At 45.8% G+C, this 24,224-nt stretch overlaps 1 protein-coding gene across 3 annotated transcripts in view; it reads left to right on the top strand.

Annotated features, from left to right (window-relative positions):
- Positions 1-5,338, top strand: part of SGSM2 (small G protein signaling modulator 2) — a 134,814-nt gene extending 129,476 nt beyond the window's left edge. For 2 of the 3 annotated variants that reach the window (XM_026656482.1, XM_026656480.1), the window contains 2 exons: positions 807-974; positions 2,089-5,338. In XM_026656482.1, coding sequence (XP_026512267.1) covers positions 807-974; positions 2,089-2,177 — 257 coding nt within the window. In that variant the 3' untranslated portion in view covers positions 2,178-5,338. The remainder of the gene's footprint in view (positions 1-806; positions 975-2,088) is intronic. The other variant, XM_026656481.1, reaches the window with a different exon arrangement.
- The last annotated feature ends 18,886 nt before the right edge of the window (positions 5,339-24,224 follow it).

Raw genomic sequence — 24,224 nt, 5'->3', positions numbered from 1 at the left:
AGATGCCTCAAGCCATTGAAACGAATGGGAAATGGGCACTTAGATACTTTTGAAAATCCAACTAGGCCTCAAAATACCTTTACACGTCTGGCCCCTAGCATCTAGACAAGGCAGAGGAAGGGGAAACTGGAGCCTGATTCCAGCTCTGCCTCTGGCCTGCATGGGGACAAGTCACTCCACCTCTCTGCCTCACAGAGCACACTGACTGACTCCTTTGTGTCTGTCTTGCTTGGAATGTGCTCCAGGCCACTGAGATTATACACCTAGTGGTAAATTCATGTCTGTTATTACATGCCTGCACTGTGATCTGTATTTACTTTGTATGTCTTGTGAAATTACTAGTTAATTGTCTTCATAATCTACGAAAAAAATCTCATCTACTCCCATAACCCCCCTCTCCGCTGGTTATATTTTGCTTTTTACTCAAGACCCACAACGGAACTAGTCAGTTTCTAGTCTCCAGGGAGCAGCTCAGTGCTGTTTAAATCCCCGGTGTTGGAAGGGAACGTTTCATTCCCAAAAGGGAGATCTGTCGTTTTATTTTTCAATCTGGAAAATGTTCCTATTCATAGGAAGTTTTGTATAAACAAAAACTCAGAACCAAAGTAAGCTCATTCGTTGACAGCGCCCTGAGCCTGTATAACCACTAAGGAGCAGGTTTTGCCACCATGACTCATGTGAGTGTCAGAATCTGTCTTCTAGTACTGTTTGACCTCTGCCTAAGGCCCTAGAAAAGATGTCCTTTGAGAAACAGAAATGGTCAGCTTGAATAATCAGATGCTCTTGTAATGTTTATTCCCATTCAGAATTGTTGTACGAGGATGTATTTACAGTGTGGGAAGTTATTTGGGCAGCAAAGCACATCTCTTCAGAACATTTTGTCCTTTTCATTGCCTTAGCACTAGTGGAGGTCTATCGCGAGATTATCCGTGATAACAACATGGACTTCACCGATATCATCAAGTTTTTTAATGGTAAGAGATGGGTGGTTGTTTTTTTTTAAAAACCCATTGATAAAAAGCAGCTGAATTGTGTCAGTCTCCTGTCCTTACCCCTTCCCCATTACTGTCTGGTGGGTTTTTTAGATCAGGGTGTGGGAAATAGGCCAAGATTTTCTAGTGATTCTGGGTCTGAACACGTTAATGGGCCTGTTTTCCAGAGGGTGGGTGTTTTGCACTTTTCAAAAGCTAGGATTCTTAAGAAGGTGTCTCAAGGTGGGCACCCAAAAAACAGAGGAACCCAGACTCACTCCTCACTCACAGCCAGTGTTTATATGCAGGTAACCTCTCTGGTGGCCGTAGATCAGGGGTTCTCAACCTTTTTCTTTGAGCTTCCCCCCCCCCCCCCCCCCCCATGCTCTAAAAACTCCACGGCCCAGCTGTGCCCCAACAACTGTTTTTCGGCATATAAAAGCCCTGGCTAGCAAAGCTAAGTTGCTCAGGCTTTGGTTTCAGCCCTGCACATGGCGCTGCAGCTTTCTGCCATGGGCCCCAGCGAGTCTAACATTGGCCCTGGTTGGCAGACCCCCCCAGGAACCTGCTCGCAGCCCCCCCCAGGTGGCCCCAGACTCCTGGTTGAGAGCCGCTGCCATAGATTGGGAGCTATGTGGGTGATGGAAGAAAATGGGTTTTCAAGGCGCAGGGGCAGCCTGTTCTCAGACAAGTTTCTACCTTTTTTGTTGGAAAAAGTTCCGGGGCGGCTATAAAACTTCTGTCCTGTGGGCAGCATGAGACCGTTTTAAAATAGATGGCAGTATGAGACTTGTATTGCAACTGAGGAATGGGTGTGAAGGTCAGCTGTATGGTTCAAGATTACCAGAGTGCTAGCCTATTCCTCCTCCGATCCCTATGGCTGTAGGGATTTTCCCCAGCACTAAAACTGAAACAAAAGGGATTGTTAGCACTGCAGGTAGGATCTCTGGACCGTTAGCTCCCAAGGATTAATCCTGGAACTTTGATGACACCGTTGAATGTGCAAGTCACCAGTCATGCAGTGCTTTCGATGGCTGCACATACGTGTTTCACTGGCTTGCAGGAGCCTGAACGCCTGAGGCTGGCAGGTACAAATCGGTGTCTGTCTCTCTTGTAGAAATGGCGGAGCATCACAATGCCCAGGAAATCCTGATGATCGCAAGGGGCCTCGTCTACAAAGTGCAAACGCTGATTGAAAACAAGTGACCGCAGACTGAAAGGGAAACAGGCTTAGTACTGACTGTGGGACGAAGCATTTCTTGCACTGTAACTTCAGATGATGTTTTAATTGCATCTTCCATGTAATGTAGTAAATAGTCCAGAGATTTGTAATAGACTTTTAAAACAAACGAAATTTTCCACCACCAGATGATGAGGTTTGTGTTTGATAGTCCTTGTTATGCTCACCTGGTATTGTGAGGCAAAACTTTTTTTTTTTTTTTTTTTGGCATTCTACCCTCTCCTAGTCTCTAGATATTGTCCAGCTACATGTCTGAGATACAGAAGGAATTTTGGTTTTTGGAGTCATATATTGACCTATCAGACCCTTAACACACTAGGAATATTTTGTGCTTGACCAAAACTCCCTGGGCATGCAGACTTAAGGCCCCCGGTTCAACGCCCAGTGAAGTCTGTGAGCTCTGGATCGGGATCTTAGAAAAGCAAATGCGGTGGAGCTCACCTAGGATACGTGAAAGGATGCCCCAGCTCCCCAGAGTGTTCTTGGCCGTATGATGACTGTCCATCCCATTATCTAGAACTATGTGTAATCAGGTTAGAAATCATACCGTTGAAGAGAATAAAAACACCCTGCCTCCGAGAACCAGAGAAGCCAAGCCAGCTTACTCAGAAAAATCCTGGTCAAATACCTTCACTAGGTCAAAACATGACAGGTGTCGATCCACAGTGACTCCTGGCAGTATATCATTAGCTGCAGCATATCTGCAGGGACCATGCGAGTCAGGTACGCTTAGGCCAACCATCTGTTTCAGCTCATACTAGAAGAGGATTAAAATCTGAGGGGGCAACTTGTAAATTGCTGCCTCCAGAGATACAAGATGCTACATCATCCTGTCCAGATTGTTTGCTAACATTGCAGTGAAATTGGTCTGAGAAGACATTAAGAACAATTTTCAGTGCCCACGGCCCTACTTCAGCAAAGCCCCATAGCATGTGATTAAATCCATCCCTATACCGCTGACCACTACACATTTGCTTAGTGTGGTGCTGAATCTGGGCCAGAAAGATTATAGTCTCTTGAGGGTAGGAGCTGGCTTTTTGTTCTGTTTGGAGAGTGCCTAGCACAGTAGGGTTCTGGGCTGGGGACCCTAGGTGCTATCACCATATAAATAATTGTAATAAAAAGAGGATCCAGCTACCAGGGATACATTTCTGCTACCCTGCCCCACACTAAGTAGTCAGTACCTTACTCTGCAAGTATTCCAAGGTGGCAGAATCTGGCCCTATATAGTTTACACTTTCAGGTTAGAAATCTGGCTTAGTGCATAGGCAATTAAGCCCCTCCTCGTGTGGTTGGATCTCCCACTCCTGCACCTATGTGGAGTGGGGCAAGCGCAGGGGGATCTGCAACAGGAAAACGGAGGGCAGGAGTGGGGCTTTAATGTACTGTAGAACCTCATGAATACACGTGCCCTGCAGTTTGCACACCTGACTTCTCAGAGAGCTTTAGGACCTATCTTATTAGAACTTCATGACTTCTGAAAAATAAAATCCAGGACGTCACTAATTTCCATGGACGTGTCAGCATTTGCCGGATTAACAAAGTGTATTTTATTGGGCTATCCTTTATTTTATTGCATTTGCTGTCTCTGGAATGTTTCCATGTAAACATGCAATAGTTCTCTTTGCCATTCGCTTGTATTCCTGAGGTCCTACAGCCTTCATTTCCGTATCAGGCTGAAAGTTTATAGTGGTGGCACAATACTTACACCTCCTCCGCTGGGGTAAGGAGTTGTGACAATTTACACCAGCCGAGAAGCTGTCCTCGGGCTTTCGTTTGTCAAAAGTGTAGTGTCAGTGTGTTTATATCTCCACAGTGTCACCACATAGACTATAGTACATGCCTAGATCCAAGACATACTGTGAGAGTCTTCAAACTGATCAGTTAGATTGAAAGTTTAATGATCCAGCAGAAAGAGAATTATCACTGTGCCAGCATGAGATAAGATCTGATCCTAATGAACGTCTAATGAAGTTACCCATTGATTTCACTAGAACAGGCACGTGGGCACTTTTTAAAAAAAATCCAGAAGCCCAAGTCCCACTGACTTGCAATGGGACTTGTGCTCCTAAATCATTTACGCACTTTTGAAAATTCCATCCTTTGCCAATGTGCCTCAATATTAAAAATGGTCAAATCTCTTCCAAGAGAGCTATTAAAATTAAATTTAGCCCTGAACCAAAGCCCTGGATCCAAACACCCTTAAGTTGAGATCATCTTGAGTTGCTCTCATTTGAGATCATCTTGAGAGTCCTTTTGAAAATTCTACTCTCAAAAGGTAAGACCACAGGCATGACTTTGCGCCCATTGGGGTCATTGGTGAAACTCCCCCTTGGACTTAGTGAAAGCAGAGTTAGGCCAACCCTAAGCACTTCTGGAAAGCTCACCCATCACATATTGGTCTATCTTAGATGATCTTTAATGGATTTCTCCTAGGAAGGGAATAAATCAGTGTTGTGTGTTTGAAAATACAAAAGAAAGTTCTACTGCTGAAATTTGGGTAGAGTTTAACAGGACCAGAGTTAGAAAAATACTAAACATTAAAGTGTTGTTTTTACTGGCCAGTATTAGAACCGTGACTGTTTACCCATTGTTTCACTTGCATCTTTTACACAGTATAAGTTGTTTGGTAAACCGATGCATTTCTGAAACAGATTATAATCCACAAGTGGCCCACTGTGAAATTTGAGGCACATTACCCTCAGTTACAGTCTGTGCAAAGATACAGATTGAATTATGCCAAAGAATCAGTACAGGACACTCATTCCTCTTTGTTATATTTTTACAAATCAAGAAAAATAAGTTTCAGGTGTATAAAGACACAACAAACTTTTGTATCCTTAATATTATGAGACTATACAGTATCTCCACCTTGTTATACAATAAAATGGGTAGAGGCCCTTATGCTCAGAGTTTTTTGAAAAAATAGTAAAATGTTTAAATATAGAGTTGAAGATGTATAAATCTGTAATGTGCCCATACCTCGTGAAGTTAGGGGGAAGTCACTTTTAAATTTGATCCCCTTTCTGTAGACCTTTGACTTTGATGAATGAGGATTTATCATTCATGCCTTACTTGATCAAGCTGCCCAGAAAATGATGTGTTCAAAACTTCCTTGTTCAGTCAACCCCCCCCCCACCCGAATATTGTTGCAACAACATCCTGGCTACACTAGTCTGTCTGTCCATCTGATCTGTGCCATTTGTATAGTTTCTTGGTCCCTTAAGAAGACTGTCCGTCATTTCAGATACACCCAAATATCATGCAGTCAGTTACCACTATCAACTTTCATGTGACCTGAACTAAGGAGAGAAATGAGACGTTTTAAGGAGACATGTTCCTTTGTGTTTTCACAAAATAGGGCAGAGGAAATCTCGGTGTATTTTGAAATGCCTCAGTCTTAATTCATTCCAGGAATGAATTGCTCCCTACCCTCCCTTCTAGCCGATACATAAAGATCCCCCTCTCCTTGCTTCTTTTCCATGGGAAAAGCTGCTGATTGCAGGATGGTGCAGTCTTACATTTGAACCATCCTGACTTTCCCCAGGGCTTCATTCTCTCTGCAGAATGATGCATCAGCTGTTCAGCAAGAATCCATTCTGCACAGGTGGAGAAGAGGTTGTGCAGAAGTATGTATTCTCCGTAGCAGCAAGCAGCACATGGGCAAGAACGCCCGCTACTGGTCCTTTGAAATTGAGGACTAGAGCTTCTTCCCAAAATGCAGTTCATTAGCGTTGAAGGGAGGTGCACCCCAGGCACTGCAGAGATGATGTGCGAAGGGGTCAAAGTGACGGGTATTTAAAGCGCTCCTGCTAGCCAGTAGCACTGCTTAGTCAGTTCTTGTAGCTGGGTTTTACTGAATTCATAGAACAGGGGATGAGGAAAAGACAGTGGTTTAAATAAAGAAACCAAACCAAAACGATTTGAATTAAATGTTGTCAAAGTGGTAAACAGTTCCTTTCTAAGGTGAGTCGTGCTAACTTCCCTTGAGTAGTCTCGCTGATTTTAGTGGGATTATTCAAGTGAGTAAAAGCAGCCGGATTTGGCCCTAAAAGGTGTTAAGACTATGCAATGTGTCGCTGTATCGGTGGTTATTGGAGCAATGAGTTAAAAAGGCCCAAAAGTCTCTCTCTTAAAACAATAGGCTGCCTTGGGAAGATACCAGTGGATCTATGAAAGAAAAATAAATTGAGTGCAACCAACTTAATGATTGTTTCTTTGAATTTCTGGGATGCATCGTAGCATCGCTCTCAGATCTTTGCCTACTTTCCCAAGCTAGCAGGCTTCATCCAGGAGCAGTTCGTTAGATCTAGCTAGCCATTTGTTCTGCGCTGATAGCCGAACACCTTAAAAGCTGCACCTTGCATTTTCAGGACAAAGAAGGGTCAAAATTTGCATACGATTCAGGTGTATGCAAAAGGGCCAAAGTTAGATGGGCGGAGGGAGACTGTTAAAGGAGAAGGAGCCCTTTTGAAACCTAGAACTCAATGCCAAAATAAAAGGCATTTGGAGGGGGAGGAGAACAGTTACCATCCAATAATTTGGGAATGCTCAAGATTAAATTAACAACAAAAACATTCTGTTGCTGGCGTGTTAAGCCACCTAAAACCACTATTATTTATAGCTTGGTGTCAAATTGTATTATAGACCAATGCATGGTTGCCGGAGGGGCTTCCCAAATGCTTTGCAGTTTGTGTATCTGTTTGTTCTTTTGAAAGGTGAAAACAAATTCCATTCAAAATCCCGCCAGGAGAAAAAAATCTCTCCAAGAAACCCAGCCTGAAGAATTTTTGTTAAATAAAAAAAAAATCTGCACTATTTTTTGTTTGGAATGTACTATACAACTCTTTACTACGTAAAAAAAAAAAATCTCTGCAAACATTGTTGTATCTGTTCTGCATAATTGTATTTTATGACTATTGTGCATTGCCTTATTTATTTTTTGTCAGGAGCAGAATATTTTTCCTTTATTGCTCAAAATTATTTATCTTTAAATGTAACATATGAATAAATACATATTGTCAAGGCTTTTTTGTGACCTTTAGTCTCATTTAATAGAGGGGAGGGGAGGTTTCAAAAGCTGAACAGAGAACGCTGACCTTATGCTTCTGTCTGAATAGTAAGTGATATGTAATTAAGTTTCCATGCATAATCTGCATGGACTATTGTACTACGCCGCCCTTTTCAAAGTAAGTAGGTCACCACCAAATAGATTTTTAAAGGTTCCCTGAATAACTTCAACCATTATCCAGTGTATGCATTCATTATATATAACCACACACACAACCCCCCACACCAGACTGTGTTGCAGTTAAGCAACTGGGATTTTTCCTTGGACTGTAATGGGAGTGGTGTTTAGGCTGAAGGATTTTCCTACAACTTTAGGGCCTGATCGCACCCAACATTAATTCAACAAAGCTAATGAGCTTCCATGATGGCTCCTTTTCCTCTTTAATTGTTCCCTTTACTCTCTTTCCAGTGGACCCACCAACTTCTCTTCCAAGCTTGCTGCTGCCGCCGATATACTTTAAAACAAAACCCAAACTCTTTATTCAGTCTATTTTTTCTTCACGTGCCCATCTTACATTTTAATAACCCATTTATGTTCCTTGCTAGTGGCTGTGTTCAGGCTGCCTTGCCATTTTTTAAGGATACCTTGGTCACGCTTTCTAATTAAAAGTAAAGTAGTTTATAAAGGGGGTAATAGATGGTTAATCGGAGTCCAAGAGCTGAATAGATTGCTTATAACCATCTACAGCAACTCCTGCTGAGGTGCTTATAACCATCAAAACACAGACCTCCAATGTCCATCTAGTAATCATTTGTTCACCCTTACAAAAATGGAACCTTAATATAAAAAGTGGGACCAAGAACTTTGGTGCAAATAATCTTTCACCCATTTAATCCCACTTCTTTTCTCACCTTGCCTTCCTGTTTAGGGAAATGCACTAATGCTTTCTGAGCTGCTTCACCCTGAGGTTGAGTTTTACTTCCCTCATTTGGGTCTTTTTGATTAGCTCCCTCTTTTATCCAAAGTCTGCCTTTTGAAGACTTTCAAGCTCCACTGCTAGTTTTTGGTAGGATCTCAGACAACAGCGAGTTTACGCTGTCGTCACTGGCTCACCCGTAGCGTTACTTCGAACTAAGAGCGTAGCTTCTTGTCTCATCTACAATTAGCTGTTCCAAGAAGCAACAATTTAAAGGTGTTGAGAAATTCTCTCTCTAAATGGTGTTCTCAGTTGGTAAAATGCCACATTACAAGCGAGTAGGTGAAGTCACCCAATATTATTAGAATTTTTTTTGCACCTTTGATCTTATTCAACACTGTGCACATATTATCATTCTGCTCCGGAGGCAGGTAATGTAACTCTATTGTATTTGTATCCATACTGATCGTACCACGTGCTCCTCTCCACTGAGAGACGCTCTCCCATAAGATGATACTGACTCTTGTAGGTGTAGCGCGATGCCCCTAATCTGCCCTTTCCTGGATAGTTTATAGCCAGGTGTTACAGTACCCATTGATTTGTCAGAAATGCCTATTATGTCAACATGCTTCTTCCACTGTCAAGGACTCTAGCTTATCTCCACTTGCTTTTTAGCTCCTCAACATGGGAGATAGACTTCTATAGGTTTTATTTTTCTGCCAGGTATCTTATTTTCATACCGCACTCCTGCATTCAGTACCCTTTCTCTGGACTGTACCTCTGCAATCCTAACCTAGGCAACTCCAGCAGAGGTGCGACTTTTGTCCTATCCTTTATTCCCGGCTACAGAGTTATCTACATAGCTACTGGCACCTGCTTGGCAGGTGTGGTCTTTGATTTGGATACTCCCTTGCCCCTGCTGGTTTCCCCAGCACCGCACATTCACCATGCTGATCGTCTAAACTATCTGATGCAAATCCGTGTCAATTTCTTGTGAGCACAGTCTGGTTCTCCGTGGTTAAGATGGAGCCCGTGTCTTCCCCACCAAGTTCCCCGGTGCCTAATTACGTTTAAAACTCTTTCATCTTCTCAGGCACACATTAAGGCTTGGATTTGGGAGCCTAATTCCCTTAGCCTCTGGCCTGACCCACTGAAATTCCCCTGAACATGGAACCAGCTGAGAGGAGGCGGCTGGCTTGAACCAATCTAAACTAAGGATTCAAGACTCCTCTCTCTGTCTCATAGCTACCAGTACGGGCTTCTCCCTGACACTAATTGCATTCAGAGATCCAGCAGCTTTGCACAGGAGAGGCAAGCCACTCAGCAGTTCATGGTCACACCACACACCCAGCTAACGATTACACCCCCCTCGCCGGCCCTTGCCGCTCTCTGGCTCAGGATGTAGCGTGTTTTCTAAATAGAAACTCTGCTACCTGGGTTTGTCCATATCAAAGTACCATAGACTAGAGGGGACTTTTAAAGCCACCCTGTTGATAGTGAGGATGTAACTGGAGCTTCCATTATTGCTCCATCAGGCAGTCTTACATCCCAGGACCCACCACTAGGGGCTGCCCTCAAACCAAAGACGATGAGACATTTTTCAACCAGTAAAGTTATTCACTGATTTTTTTACATGAGAAATGCTAAGTAAAACCAGGAACTTTAACTCCTCTCCTTGTCCTCCTTCCTCTCCTCTCCCCCCCCCCCCCCCCCGCGCCAAAAAAATAATAATCAGCAAGCGGATTAGATTCATGGCCAGAAGGGACCATTATGATAATCTAGTCTGACCTCCTGTATAACACAAGCCATAGAATTTCACCACGTTATCCCTGTACTGAGCCCGGTCACTTGGGTTTAACTGAAGCATAACTTGTGTTGGGCTAAAGAAACACAACAGATCTGGGGAGGGGTGGGGGGTGGATCTATGTGTTTTGCTAGAAAGCTGATGATTTTGGGATCTTTACGGCAAAGAACGTTCTTGCCTGTAATTCTTTCCCGCTCAGACTTTGCTCTTATACAATATAAGGCTCGTCAACCTCCAGGTATCAAACCACTTATTCTAAGATATTATTTTTCAAACTTACCTACCCAGCCAATTACACAAAGGACGTTCGCTAGAACTATACTAGACACAATAGCCTTTATTACTGACATTTTTCACATTTTGAGCAGCTGGGCTAAAAATCCACAAGGCAGTATTAAAGTAGATACACACAATATGTACTACAGGCTACTTTTGTGTGCAAACTCTCACGTACAAAGTTGTGCTCCCAAAAATGTTTCTAGAGAATTAAGACAAGACATTCATGGTATGAACTGTAGAACGCAGTAGTGTCAAAGTATCCACCCATAATACTTCTGGAGCGCCCAGGCCTTAGCAATCCTGTTTACTCCACAGGGAAAAAAATAATCAGTTTTTCTATGCATGCTTAGCCTTAAGACTCTCCACAGCTCTGGTAAGTCACTAGACACTGAGAAGTGCAATATTAGGATTTATTTGTCCTACAGGGGACAAACTTTAAAAAAAAAAAAAAAAAGAGAGAGAGTCCTGATTTGGCATAGTAATATCATGGAGACCGACACAAAATTTATTCCAAATAAGAGATTTTTCCATAATTCATTCCTACAAGAGTTTTTGCCTGCCACCAAGGACTGCGCTAGTAAGACACCGTTGTCTACCATGCAATGCCAGCACTTAACTCCCTCTGGGGGGTGAACGTGGGGAGACATATAGCAACTCTTACACAGGGAGGAAAGCGGACATATTTTCTGACACACGCTCGCACTATGCTTTGCAGTCTCCCACCCTGGCATTAAGATCCTTATGCTGAAAACAAATGGTCACAACTAAACTAGTGAGCACAACTTCAACCTGTCAAAAAAGCCACACAGCTTTAAGATCTGACACCATCCGCCAAACTAGTGGGGCTTTAAAGTCCATTTTTAATGTGTTCCTGGGTATAAAACAAAAGACGTGAACACTCCCGCTCTGCATTCCAGAGAGGAAGCCTGCAGCCGTGCACTGTAAGTTGTGAGCCAAGAATGGATTAGGCCCTATATAATTTGACGACATTTCGAGAGCATTGGCAGAAGAGGAACAGCCCTTTCTCATGCCAGTGGGAACGAATACTGGACGACTTGCCTATTAAATAGCATCTAATTAACCAAATGCACTTCAAGCTAACAAGGCGTGCTGAAAATAGAGTAACAATGTTGCAGCAGAAAGGCCTTTGTTAGAGGTTTAGAAATCAAATGGGGCATAATTAACAGCATCTCAGAAGTATGTAGGCCGGGCATGGAGACAGGACCCAGAGGTCTGGCCAGGGGAGCTGCTGATACCGTGAGATCATGATCAAATACAAGGGTAAGCTTGGAATTGCACCTGTAACTAAACAATCCTGTGAAAAGCGGGGGAAGCACCTCAACGCTAGCACAAAAAACAATCCCGTCCTGCCCAGGATCTTCCTCCTCCCCCTTGCCCCGCCACTCCCGATTGAAACCTGAACTAGAATCCGGCCCCCTCACTCGCTAACAGCTCAGGACCAAAACCCCAGACCCAAAATGTCCTCCCAAACTTTGAGGAAGTTCAGAGGCAGATCTGGACGCTGAATCCCCATCAGAGGGGAAAGGGGCGGCTTCGCTGCACTGCACATGCACGGCTATATAAGTTCATACTCTGTATGGCTACAGGCACACCCTGGAGATGGACCCCAAACCACACCATTCAAACCCAGAGTCCGAACACCCCGAAGCGTAGAGGTGTTTGAGCCTTAAGCTCAAATAGACCCAGACTAGCTAGGAGCCCAGTCACAAATACCCCCCACCCCCAGGCTAGCGGGGTTAAAAGGGGACACCGATAGTCTTTGAATTTAGCTAAAATCCCAGGCTGCCTTTATGGCAAGAACAAAAGCAAGGAGTCGGCAGGCAGCCAGGGCCGCCCTCCTCCAAACAAACTCCGTACAGTCCTTAGCAGGGAACACGCTGATGTCAATCACATGTCTACTTGTTGGCAGCCAAAAAGCTTCCTCCGATTGGCTAGCTCTACTCACGTGATCCAAATTCTCAAGCGATCCACTGCGTGAGAGGTGCCAAACAGAGCTGGGACTTAGTTCATCGGGGGAGGGCCTGATTCGGCTCTCACACTGGTATAGAAATCAAGAGCAACTCCTTCTAAAACACCAGAGGATTGCTCTGGGCCAAGAGAGATCAGAGCCAAACTGCCCCAGCCCGCTTGTCTCCTGTGCTGATGCCGGAATACATCAGGAACAGTGTTTGGGAAACTGACGTGTGCTGTATTAGGTTAAAACAGCGAAGAGAGTTTCATGGTGGTGTTTTTCACTCTTCTAAAGAACGTTTGGCTCAACATGGTCAGCTCACGGTCACAGGCTGGTGCTTTTGTGAAGCCTTCTGGTTCCGTTTTGTGTCCCGGGGTCAGAGAGCAAATCTGAACTTGAAACAGTGCTTAGTCCAAGATCCTCTTCTCCCATCCAGGCTGAGAACTGAAGTTCTCTAAGTAGCCTCTTTCTACTGGTAATATTTGCTCCCCCCACGTGGGTCCGAAGACCCTGCTGTCCTGCTGGCTGGCCTTTGAGTTACTAACCCCCACTATGCATACGTCAACTAGCAGGCCAGCTGCCACGTGATTCGACAATGATCCAATGGGGAGGAAATATCCTTTTAAAAAAAATCCCCCAAAATAAAGGCTGGGATTTTTTGAAGAGCCCAGGGGAGTTGGATGCCTCTGCCCCATTGTAATTCAATGAGACAGAGGCGCCCAATTCCCTTCAGCTCCTTTAAGAATCCCAGCCCAGCCCCCTCAGATACTCTGCTCAGTTGATACAGGCAGATGGGGAAAAAGCCAGCCTCTAAATGAGGAACTTGTACAACTAGGGTGAGACGTGGAGACTAGAGCACCTAGCAAGGAGTCCAGATGCTACCCCTGTGGCCACCCTAGGATCTGGGAGTCTGGGCACTGCTTTCCCTGTGACTCCTGTGTGTGGCAGAATAGTGCCATGCTCATCCTGCAAGATTTCCCTCTCCGGGGGGTGGGGGGGAAACCAGGCCGGGCTCTTTATGATTTTTAGTTTGACGTAAACATTCCCTTGAACCAGAGTTGAAAAACACACCCATGAGCCCAAGGACCAGGCCACTTCTTAGATCAAAATACATTAGGGCCATGGGCCTTCCCGAGCCAGGCCTTGTCCGATTCCAAGCCACATCCCTTCTACTGATTAACTACCCCCCTGACTGGACTCCGAGCGGCTGGATAATGCTGACCCCCCCCCCCCCAACACATCCACCTTAGCAATGCTGCCCCCTCACCACCAAAGGGCACACAGGTGGGGTCCCCAGCAAATGGAGCCCGTCATCCGTTTCTCTTCCGTAGAGATATTCAGAGATTTGGAATGAACAATAAAGACTGTTCCAGGGCCTACACCCAATGCAGATGTTTCTGCCTTCCTTTCTGTGGCTCTGACCAGGGAAGGGTTTTTAGCCATATCTAGGCAAACACTGATCCCCAGCTGGAGGGCTTGGATTTTCAAGGGTGCCTAAGGGATTTATTCAGTGGGATTTGGGTGCTTAAATCACATAGACTGCTTTGGATGAACAAACCAGCCCCACTCCACAGCTGAAATTCACACAGGTCAGACTAAGAAGCAACAATGAGCGAACAACTGAAACCGCCAGCATGCTTTTAGTGCTTACTTGGAACATTCACATAAAGCAGAAACCTCTCTAAAGGCTACAGGAGCCCAGGGAGAGCTGGCACAGAGCTAGTCTGATGGTCATACCAGGTTGCCTTTTTGTGGGCGGTGCCGGGGATAAGAATGTTCCTGCAGCGAATTACACCCATGATTTTGCACTTTCAGTTTGTCTGTGCTTTTGACGATTCATTCAGCACAGGAAACTGTGGGCACAGTTCACTGCGGGTATAAGATCACACCTGCAAAAGGAGAGAGACACCCAGGGTCGAACATCAGGCAGCATCTGAAATGTACATGCTCTGGGGTCGACCTTTGAGGGTTGGACTTTGTACCAAAGATACTAGGATCAAGATGATGTTTGCTCTTGTCTTCACTACAAAAATCTAATCATGCTGAACACAACTCTAGAGTCAAATTCACACAGCGCTGACTGGGACTTCGTGCCAGCTCCCACAAGTCTTAGTAAAGCAAGTATCACAGATGCATGGTGAGAAATCATAGGTGTAGCTATGTAGGGAACCTGCCTACTAAGACAGTGCTGGCTGAAATAGTCTTCCTGTCTTCATGAGAGAGTTCACAGTTGGATACACGAACATGTGACTAGTTAACATTAAGGAGGAGAGTGGGGGCGAAGATTCTCTAGGAGATCTTACTGTCTCACCAGAGCAGAAGATGCTCCGTGAGGTTATTTTCCATATACCCAAGTCACGGTGTATGCTCCAAGAGGAGGGTCCCATAGGCAGGGTATGTGGCTTGGTAGGGAATTTTCTTCACGTCTATGGCCAAGTATTATTCCAGTCAGAGAGAGAGGAAACTGAGGCCCGGAGGGGGGCAGTGACTTGCCCAAGGTCATTCAGCAGGTCAGTCAGTTCCTGGCTCCCAGCACTGCCCACAGCCGGCCACTCTCAACAGCTGACTCCAAGGGGAGTTCTAAATTCTAGTGTGAAGTTAAGCTCTGAGCTCGGTTCTATCCCACTTTTTCCTCCCCCAACTTCTTGTTCATTCAAACCCCAGTTGAAGTGCTACCCTACGATAACTGGGGTGGCTATTCTGTAGCCTAGGGGTGGGTAAACTACGGCCCGTGGGCCAGATCCGGCCCGTGAGCTGTTTTAAGCTGGCCCATGAGCTGCACCACGCGACTTGGCCCCACTCCGGCCGGGGCTCTGGGTCGGGGGGCTGCACCATGGGGCTCCCAGAAGCCGCGGCATGGCCCCACTCCAGCTCCTACGCGCTCCAATGGGAGCTGCAGGGGCACTGCCTGTGGATGGGGCAGCATGCAGAGCCGCCTGACCGTGCTTCCGCATAGGAGCCAGAGAAGGGACATGCCACTGCTTCTGGGAGCTGCTTGAGGTAAGCGCCGCTTGGAGCCTGCACCCCCTGAGCCTCTCCCCACACCCCAACCTCCTGCCCCAGCCGTGATCCCCCTCCTGCCCTCCAAACCCCTCGATCACAGCACAGAGCACCCTCCTGCACCCCTAACCTCTCATCCCCAGCCCCACCCCAGAGCCCACACCCTGAGCCAGAACCTGCGCCCCTTCCCGCACCTCAACTCCAATTTTGTGAGCATTCATGGCCTGCCATACAATTTCTATTCCCCGATGTGGCTCTTGGGCCAAACAGTTTGCCCACCCCTGCTGTAGCCTTTGATTGGTAATGATTTTCTCAGTGGTGGAAGTTGTCACTTGACCACCTTGGAGACCAACATTCTCAGCCTATTCCCAGAACACAGAGCAGCAGCACAAGCATCCATGCACGAGCCGTGCAAGTCACTCCTGACCTTGCAGGGGAGTAAAGTTACCATGGTCCATTCAGTCCTGGGCCCCTCAGCTGAGGCTGCCAACAAACAACGCCAGTTCTGGTGAATGTCGCGATGCCAACACCTGTGCGCCAGCAATGGGAGCGAGACCCATCTCACCAAACACACTTGCAGACACTGATGTCTCATGGTGGGTATTTTATTTCCCGTACGCTCTAGGACGATACACAGAACCAGCCACTTTTCTGGGCTTGGCTTGATCAGAGGTATCGGTTTAAGTTATTCAGTCTGTGGTCCTGCTTATTGGCAGATTGAGACAAGGAGAAAGATCCCAGTCACCAACTACCTGACTAGGAACATAATTTTGAGAGCACTTCACCTAGGTCATTCGCCCAAGAGACTCAAACCCGAGTGATGTCACGATGCCAAAAAGCCTTGAACAAAAATTAAGACTGAATTGCCCTTCGTGATCCTTCTAATGCAGGTTTCCCAAGAGACTAGCGCTAGTGAAGATACAGGCAGTCCCTGTTGTACCCTTCCCAGCTGCTAAGACTGAAAGCCCTGAGCTCACCTGGCAGCAGGCAGCGACGGGAGAGGTAAAAAGTCAGAAATGTAACGAGTTCGTTTCCACTCAAGGCATCAGGAGGACTTTTACCGTTGAAACGTTTCACACTCAGCTCATTACTGTGCTCTAGGGCACCAGAAACTTTACTCCCAGAGGGAAACCCTTCGCCTCGCTCAGAACATATCATGGCCTCATCCACCGAGCCAAGTGAACAAGGCTAGAAACCAATGGAACGTCGCACTCCTACATTCTAGGACCTCAAAGCACTGAACAGACCTCCCAGGAGGGGGGGGCGAGTGTTCTGTCACCCAGAGGGAAACTGAGGCACAGAGTGTTGAGGAGACTGGCCCAAGGTTTCACAAAACTCAATGAAAGAGCAGGTGGTTGAACCCAGGCTTCTCAGCCCCTTGGTCTAACCACGACAACACGCTCCCGTGTAGTACTGTGTAGCCTCTGCACCAAGGTGCTTGGGGCAAGACACATCCAAGAGACACATTGTAAAGTGTCCCATATAAAGCCCCAAAAGAGCATTAACTCCGCAGGGCAAGGGGAATAACCATGTACCGGAGCCCCGTGTTCTTAGAGAAAATCCCTTCTGGAGCAGTACGTTAAACCATCTTCTGAAGCAACAGAAAGAGTGACTTCAGAAGAGGCTTAACTGGGGAGTTCCTTGTACTTCCTCTTAATAGCGCCCTGTGAGATCATCCCCTGTGGGAAACTCCCCCCGCCCTCATCTGCAAATGAGACCCCCCCACACACACATAGGTATGCCATTCTGCATTGGATATTCATGCCCCTGACCCCTTGGTGCCCAGGACAGCGTTAGTTCCTCGGATGCTCAGGTTTGCAAGCCTGGCATCGGGGGATTCTGTTACATTAAAGTGATCGGACAATATCCCATCAAACGGTCTTCCACAGTCATCACCCAGCTGTCCCTGAGCAGCATCTATTGTGTCTCATGGGGTACCACACAGACCCTCTGATTACGGAAACCGTGGGGATGATCTTTGACCTGGACATAGTGTTTATTATATAATAATAAACGAATAGCTGGCTTTAATATAGCACTTTTAATCCATAGATCTCAAAGCATTTAACAAGGGAACTCAGTGTGAACAGTCCCATTTTATTGGTGAGGAAACTGAGGCACAGAGAGAGAAGTGACTTGCCCAAGGTCACCCAGCAAATCAGTGGTAGACCTGAGAATAGGACCAGTTCTCCTGAGTCCCTGTGCAGTGCTCTATCCACTAGACCACACTGCCTCCCTCCAGGTATGCATGCCAACCAGGCTATGGCCAGGATAAACATATCTCCCAGTCCCTAGGGTGTCCCAGTCCTTATTGTTCTATGTTCCACGCTGCACACTTTTGCCACAATCATCCAGTGCTGCAGTAGATTTAACTGAGGACCCAAATCCTGCAACATCTGCGTGGGCCAACCCCCGCATAGCGCCCTTTTGGTCTGTCCCTCCCAGATGCTGTTAGGGGTAGAGAATCTTCGCGCCCGAGGGCCGAGACCTACAGCTGTGTGTTAAATGCCAGGCACCGCTATGGCCTGTAGAAATAGTGGCCAAGCAGCAGAGAAAGCGGAGCGTACAGAACGCTAGATCCTTCACTATCCATGCAATAGAATGAACACGGTGCCCACAGGTATAAGGTCAGAGTCTATGCATATATTTTATATGTGTACATACATACTTTATAGATACATATACACACACACACACAACTGATGTCTGATGGCAGAGTTGTAACCATTAACCTATCCACTATGTAAGGTACAGGGTACAGACATTTAATGCTTGTCAGTGTTAATAATCCTGAGACTGAAGTGGAGCTGATTAGCAGAGGGAATTACATTACAATAATGTCTAAGAAGGGACATATACGGCCACCCAGGAAAACAAGAGACTGGATCCAAATCTTTTGAGGAAGCGACCAGAAGCATAGACGGCCTGGGATATTGCAAAAGGACAAACACATGCAAACCACTGGCTTTAAGGCAGAGCACAGAACAAATGACCTAGCTGCTGAGGGTCACAGGCTGTAGTCCCTTGCCCAGTGCCCCTTAAAAATAAAATAAATGAAGTGTTTAACTCACAGTCATTCTCCTCCCAGTCTGCTGTCCCTCTGCCGTGGTATGCAGGCTCCTTTGATGAGCAGAGCCCTAAAATAAGCCTTTGAAAAGAAGGTCCTCCAGAAGATCCAAAAAGCAATGGAGAAAGTGAGAGCTGGGAAGTCATTTCACCCCAGACTCCAATGGAGAGAGGCCCAGACAGGAGGCTGCACTGAAGTTTGTTAACTGTAGAACATGTAGAAGCAACTTGGTGCTAAAGCTGCAGTTTCGCAAGTCTAGGGGGGGGTCTGGAGTCAGCCAGGGCACAGCACAGTTTTGGGAATCCACCCTCAAGTTTCTCTTTCCTCCTTCCAATCTGATCAAACAGGGGCTTGCTGTTGTAATTGGCACAGCTGCTATGGACACTCATTACCGTGAGCACAGCTTGCACCAATCTCCATGCAGCAAGTGGCTAGGTGGCCTGACACCCTTGAGTGTTTACTTTTAACACCTTCTCTTTCACGTGCAGCTGGCAAAAGACAGTGCAGAGGGGGAAGGCAGCAGGTCTGGAAAATCCTCAGCAACCTTCTGTTGGTTTGTGCCCTGTCCTGGCTGCGTGCATCACAGGGGGCGTCAGTAACTCCCCCTAGGAGTGCAAGTCAGGGAGCAAGGAGAGAACACACCATGCGTAAGGTGCTTACAAAGCAGCATTTGCCAGGGGCGGCCCTTGACCTAGCAGAGCTCCTGAAGTCAGAGCTATGGCACCTACGGTTCTACTGCAGAGCCTTGTTTCTGCCCGTAGCTTGTGAGTTGCCATCTGAGTGCAGTAGGTGCCATGAATTCGGTGGCCTAAATGTAGTTCTCAGCGGTCACATCCACATCACGAAACCTCCGGCCACCCGTGGCACTAGCTGGCAGCCTTCTCAGCAGAGGGGCGGAGGATTCAGGAGCCCGAGCTGGTCTCTCATCCCCGGAGGCAGCCTGGGAAAGCCTGTCTTCCAGCTGCTTGTGCTGTCTATCCTCAGTGCTGCTCAAGGCACAGTCACTGTCCCTGGCACTCCAGCATTTACAGCACCTGAGGTGTCCCTCCCCTGTGAATGTCCATTACCGTGCTGAGCTGAGATACGGGACAGAGCGGAAAATCAAAGCGAGCGAGTGTCTCTGCCTGTTGCCATCCACGCACATGGTCACACATGCAAAAGCACCAAGTGCCAGCAAGGCACTGCCTGCCTTATACCAGTGCAGTTCCTGGTACAGTGACGTGCCTAAAGGATAGAGAACAGAGACACAAATCTTCAGCCTTCTGACTGTGTAACCTTCCTTGCATCAAGAGATCTCTCAAACCTGTGCTCAGCAACGGGACGTTACCCAGCCCACATTTCCACTTCACTCATTTTTTATGGCCTGAGTCTGCAAACGTTTTCTACCAGGAGCAGTCCCGCCGGCTGTGCTGATGCCTGGGCGTAAGCCCTACACGCCTTAGGAAGCTTAGTGTCTATGGACTACAGTCACTTTTTGCACACAGGGTTGTTGTAGTCGTGTGGATCCCAGGGTATTCGAGAGACCATGTGGGCGAGGTAATATCTTTTACTGGACAAGACAAGCTTTTGCGCTACACAGAGCTCTTCTTCTGGTCTGTGTAAGCTCAAACGCGTCTCTCTAACCAACTGAAGTTCAATCAATAAAAGATATTACCTCGCCCACCTGGTCTGTAGGGTAACTTTTTGTCAGTTCTGCCACTCTGATGCATCCGCAGGCCAGCAGAGGGCACTGAGATCCCTCTTACCTAAATATTCCTTATCTGCAGCCCCAACTAGTGAGTTTGCTACGGGGTGTGTATACTTCCTATCATCTCCCTTTGAGGACCACGTTATTTCCTGGGTACAAGGCTGCCGAGATTCCACTCTCGCCTGCTAAGCAACTCAGTCAGAAATGAAACCCAAGGACTCTGTTCTGAGGATGCACTGTGACTATACCATCCTATCAGGGGGTAGCCGTATTACTCTGTAGCCACAAAAACAACAAGGAGTCCGGTGGCACCTTAAAGAAAACAGATTTATTTGGGCATAAGCTTTCGTGGGTAAAAACCCCACTTCTCCAGATGCATGGAGTGAAAATTACAGAAGCAGGCATTGTTATACTGACACATGAAGAGAAGGGAGTTACCTCACAAGTGGAGAACCATTGTTGACAGGGCCTTGCTTAGAGCGTTGGATGTTTTTTAAAAAGAGCTGTAAAGGGGTAAGATGAATTGATCTCATTATCATGGGAAGCTTGTACCAATAGATCATAATGTCTTGTATTTAACTAGCGGCTGTTCTCGCAGAGGACACTCCGCAAACTCAGAACTGGTAAGTACAGGCCACTTTGCCTGCTGATGAAAGGCACTAAAGAAACCAGCTCTGGGGTAAAACACAGAGCACAGCAACAACAAAGAACAGTTGGGGGCAAGCCTTGAAAGAGTCATGGCTCTAATGTCTTTCCCCCGCCCGCTTTATTTGATCACATTCGATAAGGCGTCCGACAGGAATGCAGCGGCGCTAGAATATACATTGGGTCGGTTTTTCCTTTAGTTTCTTGAGGATGCATTGGAGGGGACGTAAGTTTTTTGCCTAATCCTGCCAATGCTTTACCCCTTTCCCATCTCATTGGAGTCTCTGGGGCAGATCCTTGACTGCAATGGCCAATGGCAGCTGAAGATCTGTCCCTGAGGGCACCTTACTGTAGCCGCTCAGAACTTCACTGGATTAGGCCCTTAACACTAGTAAAAACCATGTTGGAAACTGTTACATTCTGCAGCAGGGGCCTAGCCTGCATTCACTGCCTCATGTGGACAGAGTTTTTGTTGCTTATAATCATGTTATAATACCCTGCTCTAAATTACTTGGGAGGGGAATAACCTAGGGGAGAGTTTAATAACACACCTCTAAGGCAAAACATATTCTTTTGACACCCGTTAGAAAAAAACATTCTAGGAACTTGGTAACAGCGGTCCCTAATTATGGCAATTGGTAGTCTGATTTCCAGTAGGATGGGCCTTAAAGTCTGAAGGTCACATTTTTGGCCCCTTTGAAGTCTATAGCAAAATCCGTATAGATTCTGACCCACGTTGAGTGCCTAATTTCCATTGATTTCACACTCAGGCCTCCAACTATCTTGAGCAGCCGGGCCTCTGGCCCACGGAGAAATCAAAATCTTTGACAGGGTAAGCATGGTGCATTCAGCCAGGGGTTAGGATCCTGTGCACCGGATTAATTTACATCATTAACCTTGATCTAGCACTGCAGCTCTTCCTAGGCCGAGGCATTTCAGTGCTCAAATCAAAGTTTGCACCTCAGTCAAGATGGGTGATTGCAGTAGGGGGAATTGGTGATGCAAACTACTGGCCAAAAAAAGAACTTAAGCTGGGTCAGCAGCTACTTTTCACCTGAAGCCGGCAGGTGGAAGATGAGTCCGTAAGCCAGCAGAGCTTCCCAAAAGAAAGACTGAAAGAACCTCAATACTTATTTACAAGTTAGGTGATTGTGGCCCCATTGATTTGATCCCACTGATTTCAATGGGGCCAGGACTTCTTATTTGTGCTTTCGATCTATAATAAAATTTGGCCTTCTCTGAGGCATGCTGATGACTGAAAAAGGCTTATGATTTTGAAGGTGATGTCTGTTTGTCTCTCTTTCCAGTTTTGATGCATGTACCATATTCTGGAGACTAGGGAGAATGGCTTCTAGATTAAATATCAATACACTGGGGGAAAAGCAAAGACCTGATCTTGCAAACTCATACCAGTGGCTATAGTGGTTACTTCCATCAATAGTCCCAGGCATGAAGCCCAATAATATATATTTGCCAGATGGGGAATCAAATGTCATCGTTATTATTGGGAAATTATAAATAAATTGGAACATCTGTATATAAAGCACAAGGATGAAGATGCAAAATCCCGTTTCAGGTTTCAGTGCATGTTTATTTCAGTTTTATATTTTATTTCAGGCAAGTGCTTATTACATGGATATTATTCATGTTTGATACCTAAATTCTGGAGCATGAAGAGCCAATATAATACAGCTGAATAGTAAAAATACAATATGTACAAAATTAGTTTTTTTTTTTCCACAGAGCAGATGTATCCAAACACATAAAAATCTTTACAGTCTAGGTTTTTCAATATTTAATATTTCAATGAATTGATAACACAGTGACAAGTCCGCACTGTAAACAAAGACAGCATTTGCCCAGTGTGATTGGTTTCAGATTGCTTGGCTTTCCTGTGATGCTCAATAGAAGGACAATAGGGTTGCTTGCCACTGAATCACTGGCAAGCATTGGAAGTAACTTTGCATTTATAACCAATGCCTTTAATCGAAGGATTCTTAATGAAAAGATCTCAGAGCTGATAAAGGTAAATACTTTTAGCCACAAAGGTGCCTAAATGATCTATTTATAGCTAGATATCTGTAGATATCTAGACAGAGATATTTGTATCTATATCTATATAGAAAGGTTTCTTTAGACGACTTAAGCGTGGGAATGGGATGGTTTGATTTTCCATTCCCACCGTAGGCCCTGATCTAGCAAAACACTTCAGCACATGCTTAATTTTAAGCCTGGGAGTAGTCATATAGAAGTCAACGTAACCACTCACATGCATAATATTTAAACCCATGCTTAAGTGCTTTGTTGAAACAGGAATGTAGTAATTGTGTCTGTAAGGCGTCCATATTAGATCTTCTGTGCATGTACGGGCCAAATCCTGAAATCTTTACTCATGGGAGCTGTCCCATCGACACGTGCACTCAGCACCTTGCAGGATCGGGCCCGTGATACTTTTATGTTTTGGTTTGAGCACGTGTGTGTGTGTGTGTTATGCAGCCTGCTTGAGAGAACTGACTGTTTACTGCCTTTCTGAACAAGGAAAGCATGATATGTGGGGGAATCAAGAAAGGTACCAAAGGACAGGATGGCAACGGGTAGGCAGGAGGTGGACGAGGGTCGGCGTGCTTACCTGGAAGCAAAAGCATTGGTAGGTTTCCTGTGTAATGCAGTCTGCCACTCTGAAAGGTGTCGGGACATTCTGGAGAGCACCAAAAATGCTATTTCACAATGTAATTAGCACCAGGAAAGGGGTCAAATTAATGGAACTCATTCTGATTTACACTGAAGTCCCTTACCACCACTCCAGCAGCATAAACTAGGCATAAATGTCACTAACAATGACTTTAAGGACCCTTGTCACTGTCCTAACAGTGTGACTAGCCCTTAAGGTAAACGAGAATCAGGCCAACGATATTTTTTGCAACCTGGTGTAGAAATCCAGAATTAGAGTTCAGAAAAGGCTGAACATTTTCACATCACTTTAATGAGAAAAAGAACATCCCCCTGAACCACTGCCCATTATTACACTGCTCTGATCCTGGCACATGAGTCTGCGTTTGTGCTGGTAGCTTGTTGGCTGTTCAAGTTTGGGACTTTTAAAAAAAAACAAAAAACTATAAAACAGAGGAGGAGAAACAAAGCCACGAATGGGAAAGAACTCTAAAAGAACAGGTCAAAAAGATTGGGGTTTTCCTTTCGGAATTCCACTGTCCTTTAAAAATAAATATAAAAAGGTTACGCTGGTAACTGGTTACTCTAGAAGAGACTTAAGGGCCTGACCGTGAAAGCGGTGAGCAGCTGCCAAGCACCTTCAACTCCCATTGACTACAAGAGAGTTAAGGCATCCCACCTGAGCAAAGTATTTACATATGTGATTAAATCCATCCGTATTCAGCAAAGCACTTAAGCGCGTGCTTAACTCCCATTAAGGTCAATGGGACCTAAGCAGGTGCTTAAGTGCTTTTACTGAATAGAAAGGGAGTGCTGAATTGGGGCCTTCTGGAACTGATCCAAAGCCCACTGACGTTGATGGAAAGACTTCCACTGACTTCCTTGGGCTTTGGATGAGACCTTCAGCACCTCACAGTAACCCAGCTAAGAAATGTTTACCTTTATTCAATACCCTTCTTAAT

This window comes from Terrapene carolina, unplaced genomic scaffold, assembly GCF_002925995.2.
Source record: "Terrapene carolina triunguis isolate 2854851 unplaced genomic scaffold, T_m_triunguis-2.0 Scaffold231, whole genome shotgun sequence".
Classification (NCBI taxonomy): Eukaryota; Metazoa; Chordata; order Testudines; family Emydidae; genus Terrapene; species Terrapene triunguis.
This window is presented reverse-complemented; position numbering and strand designations above follow the sequence as displayed.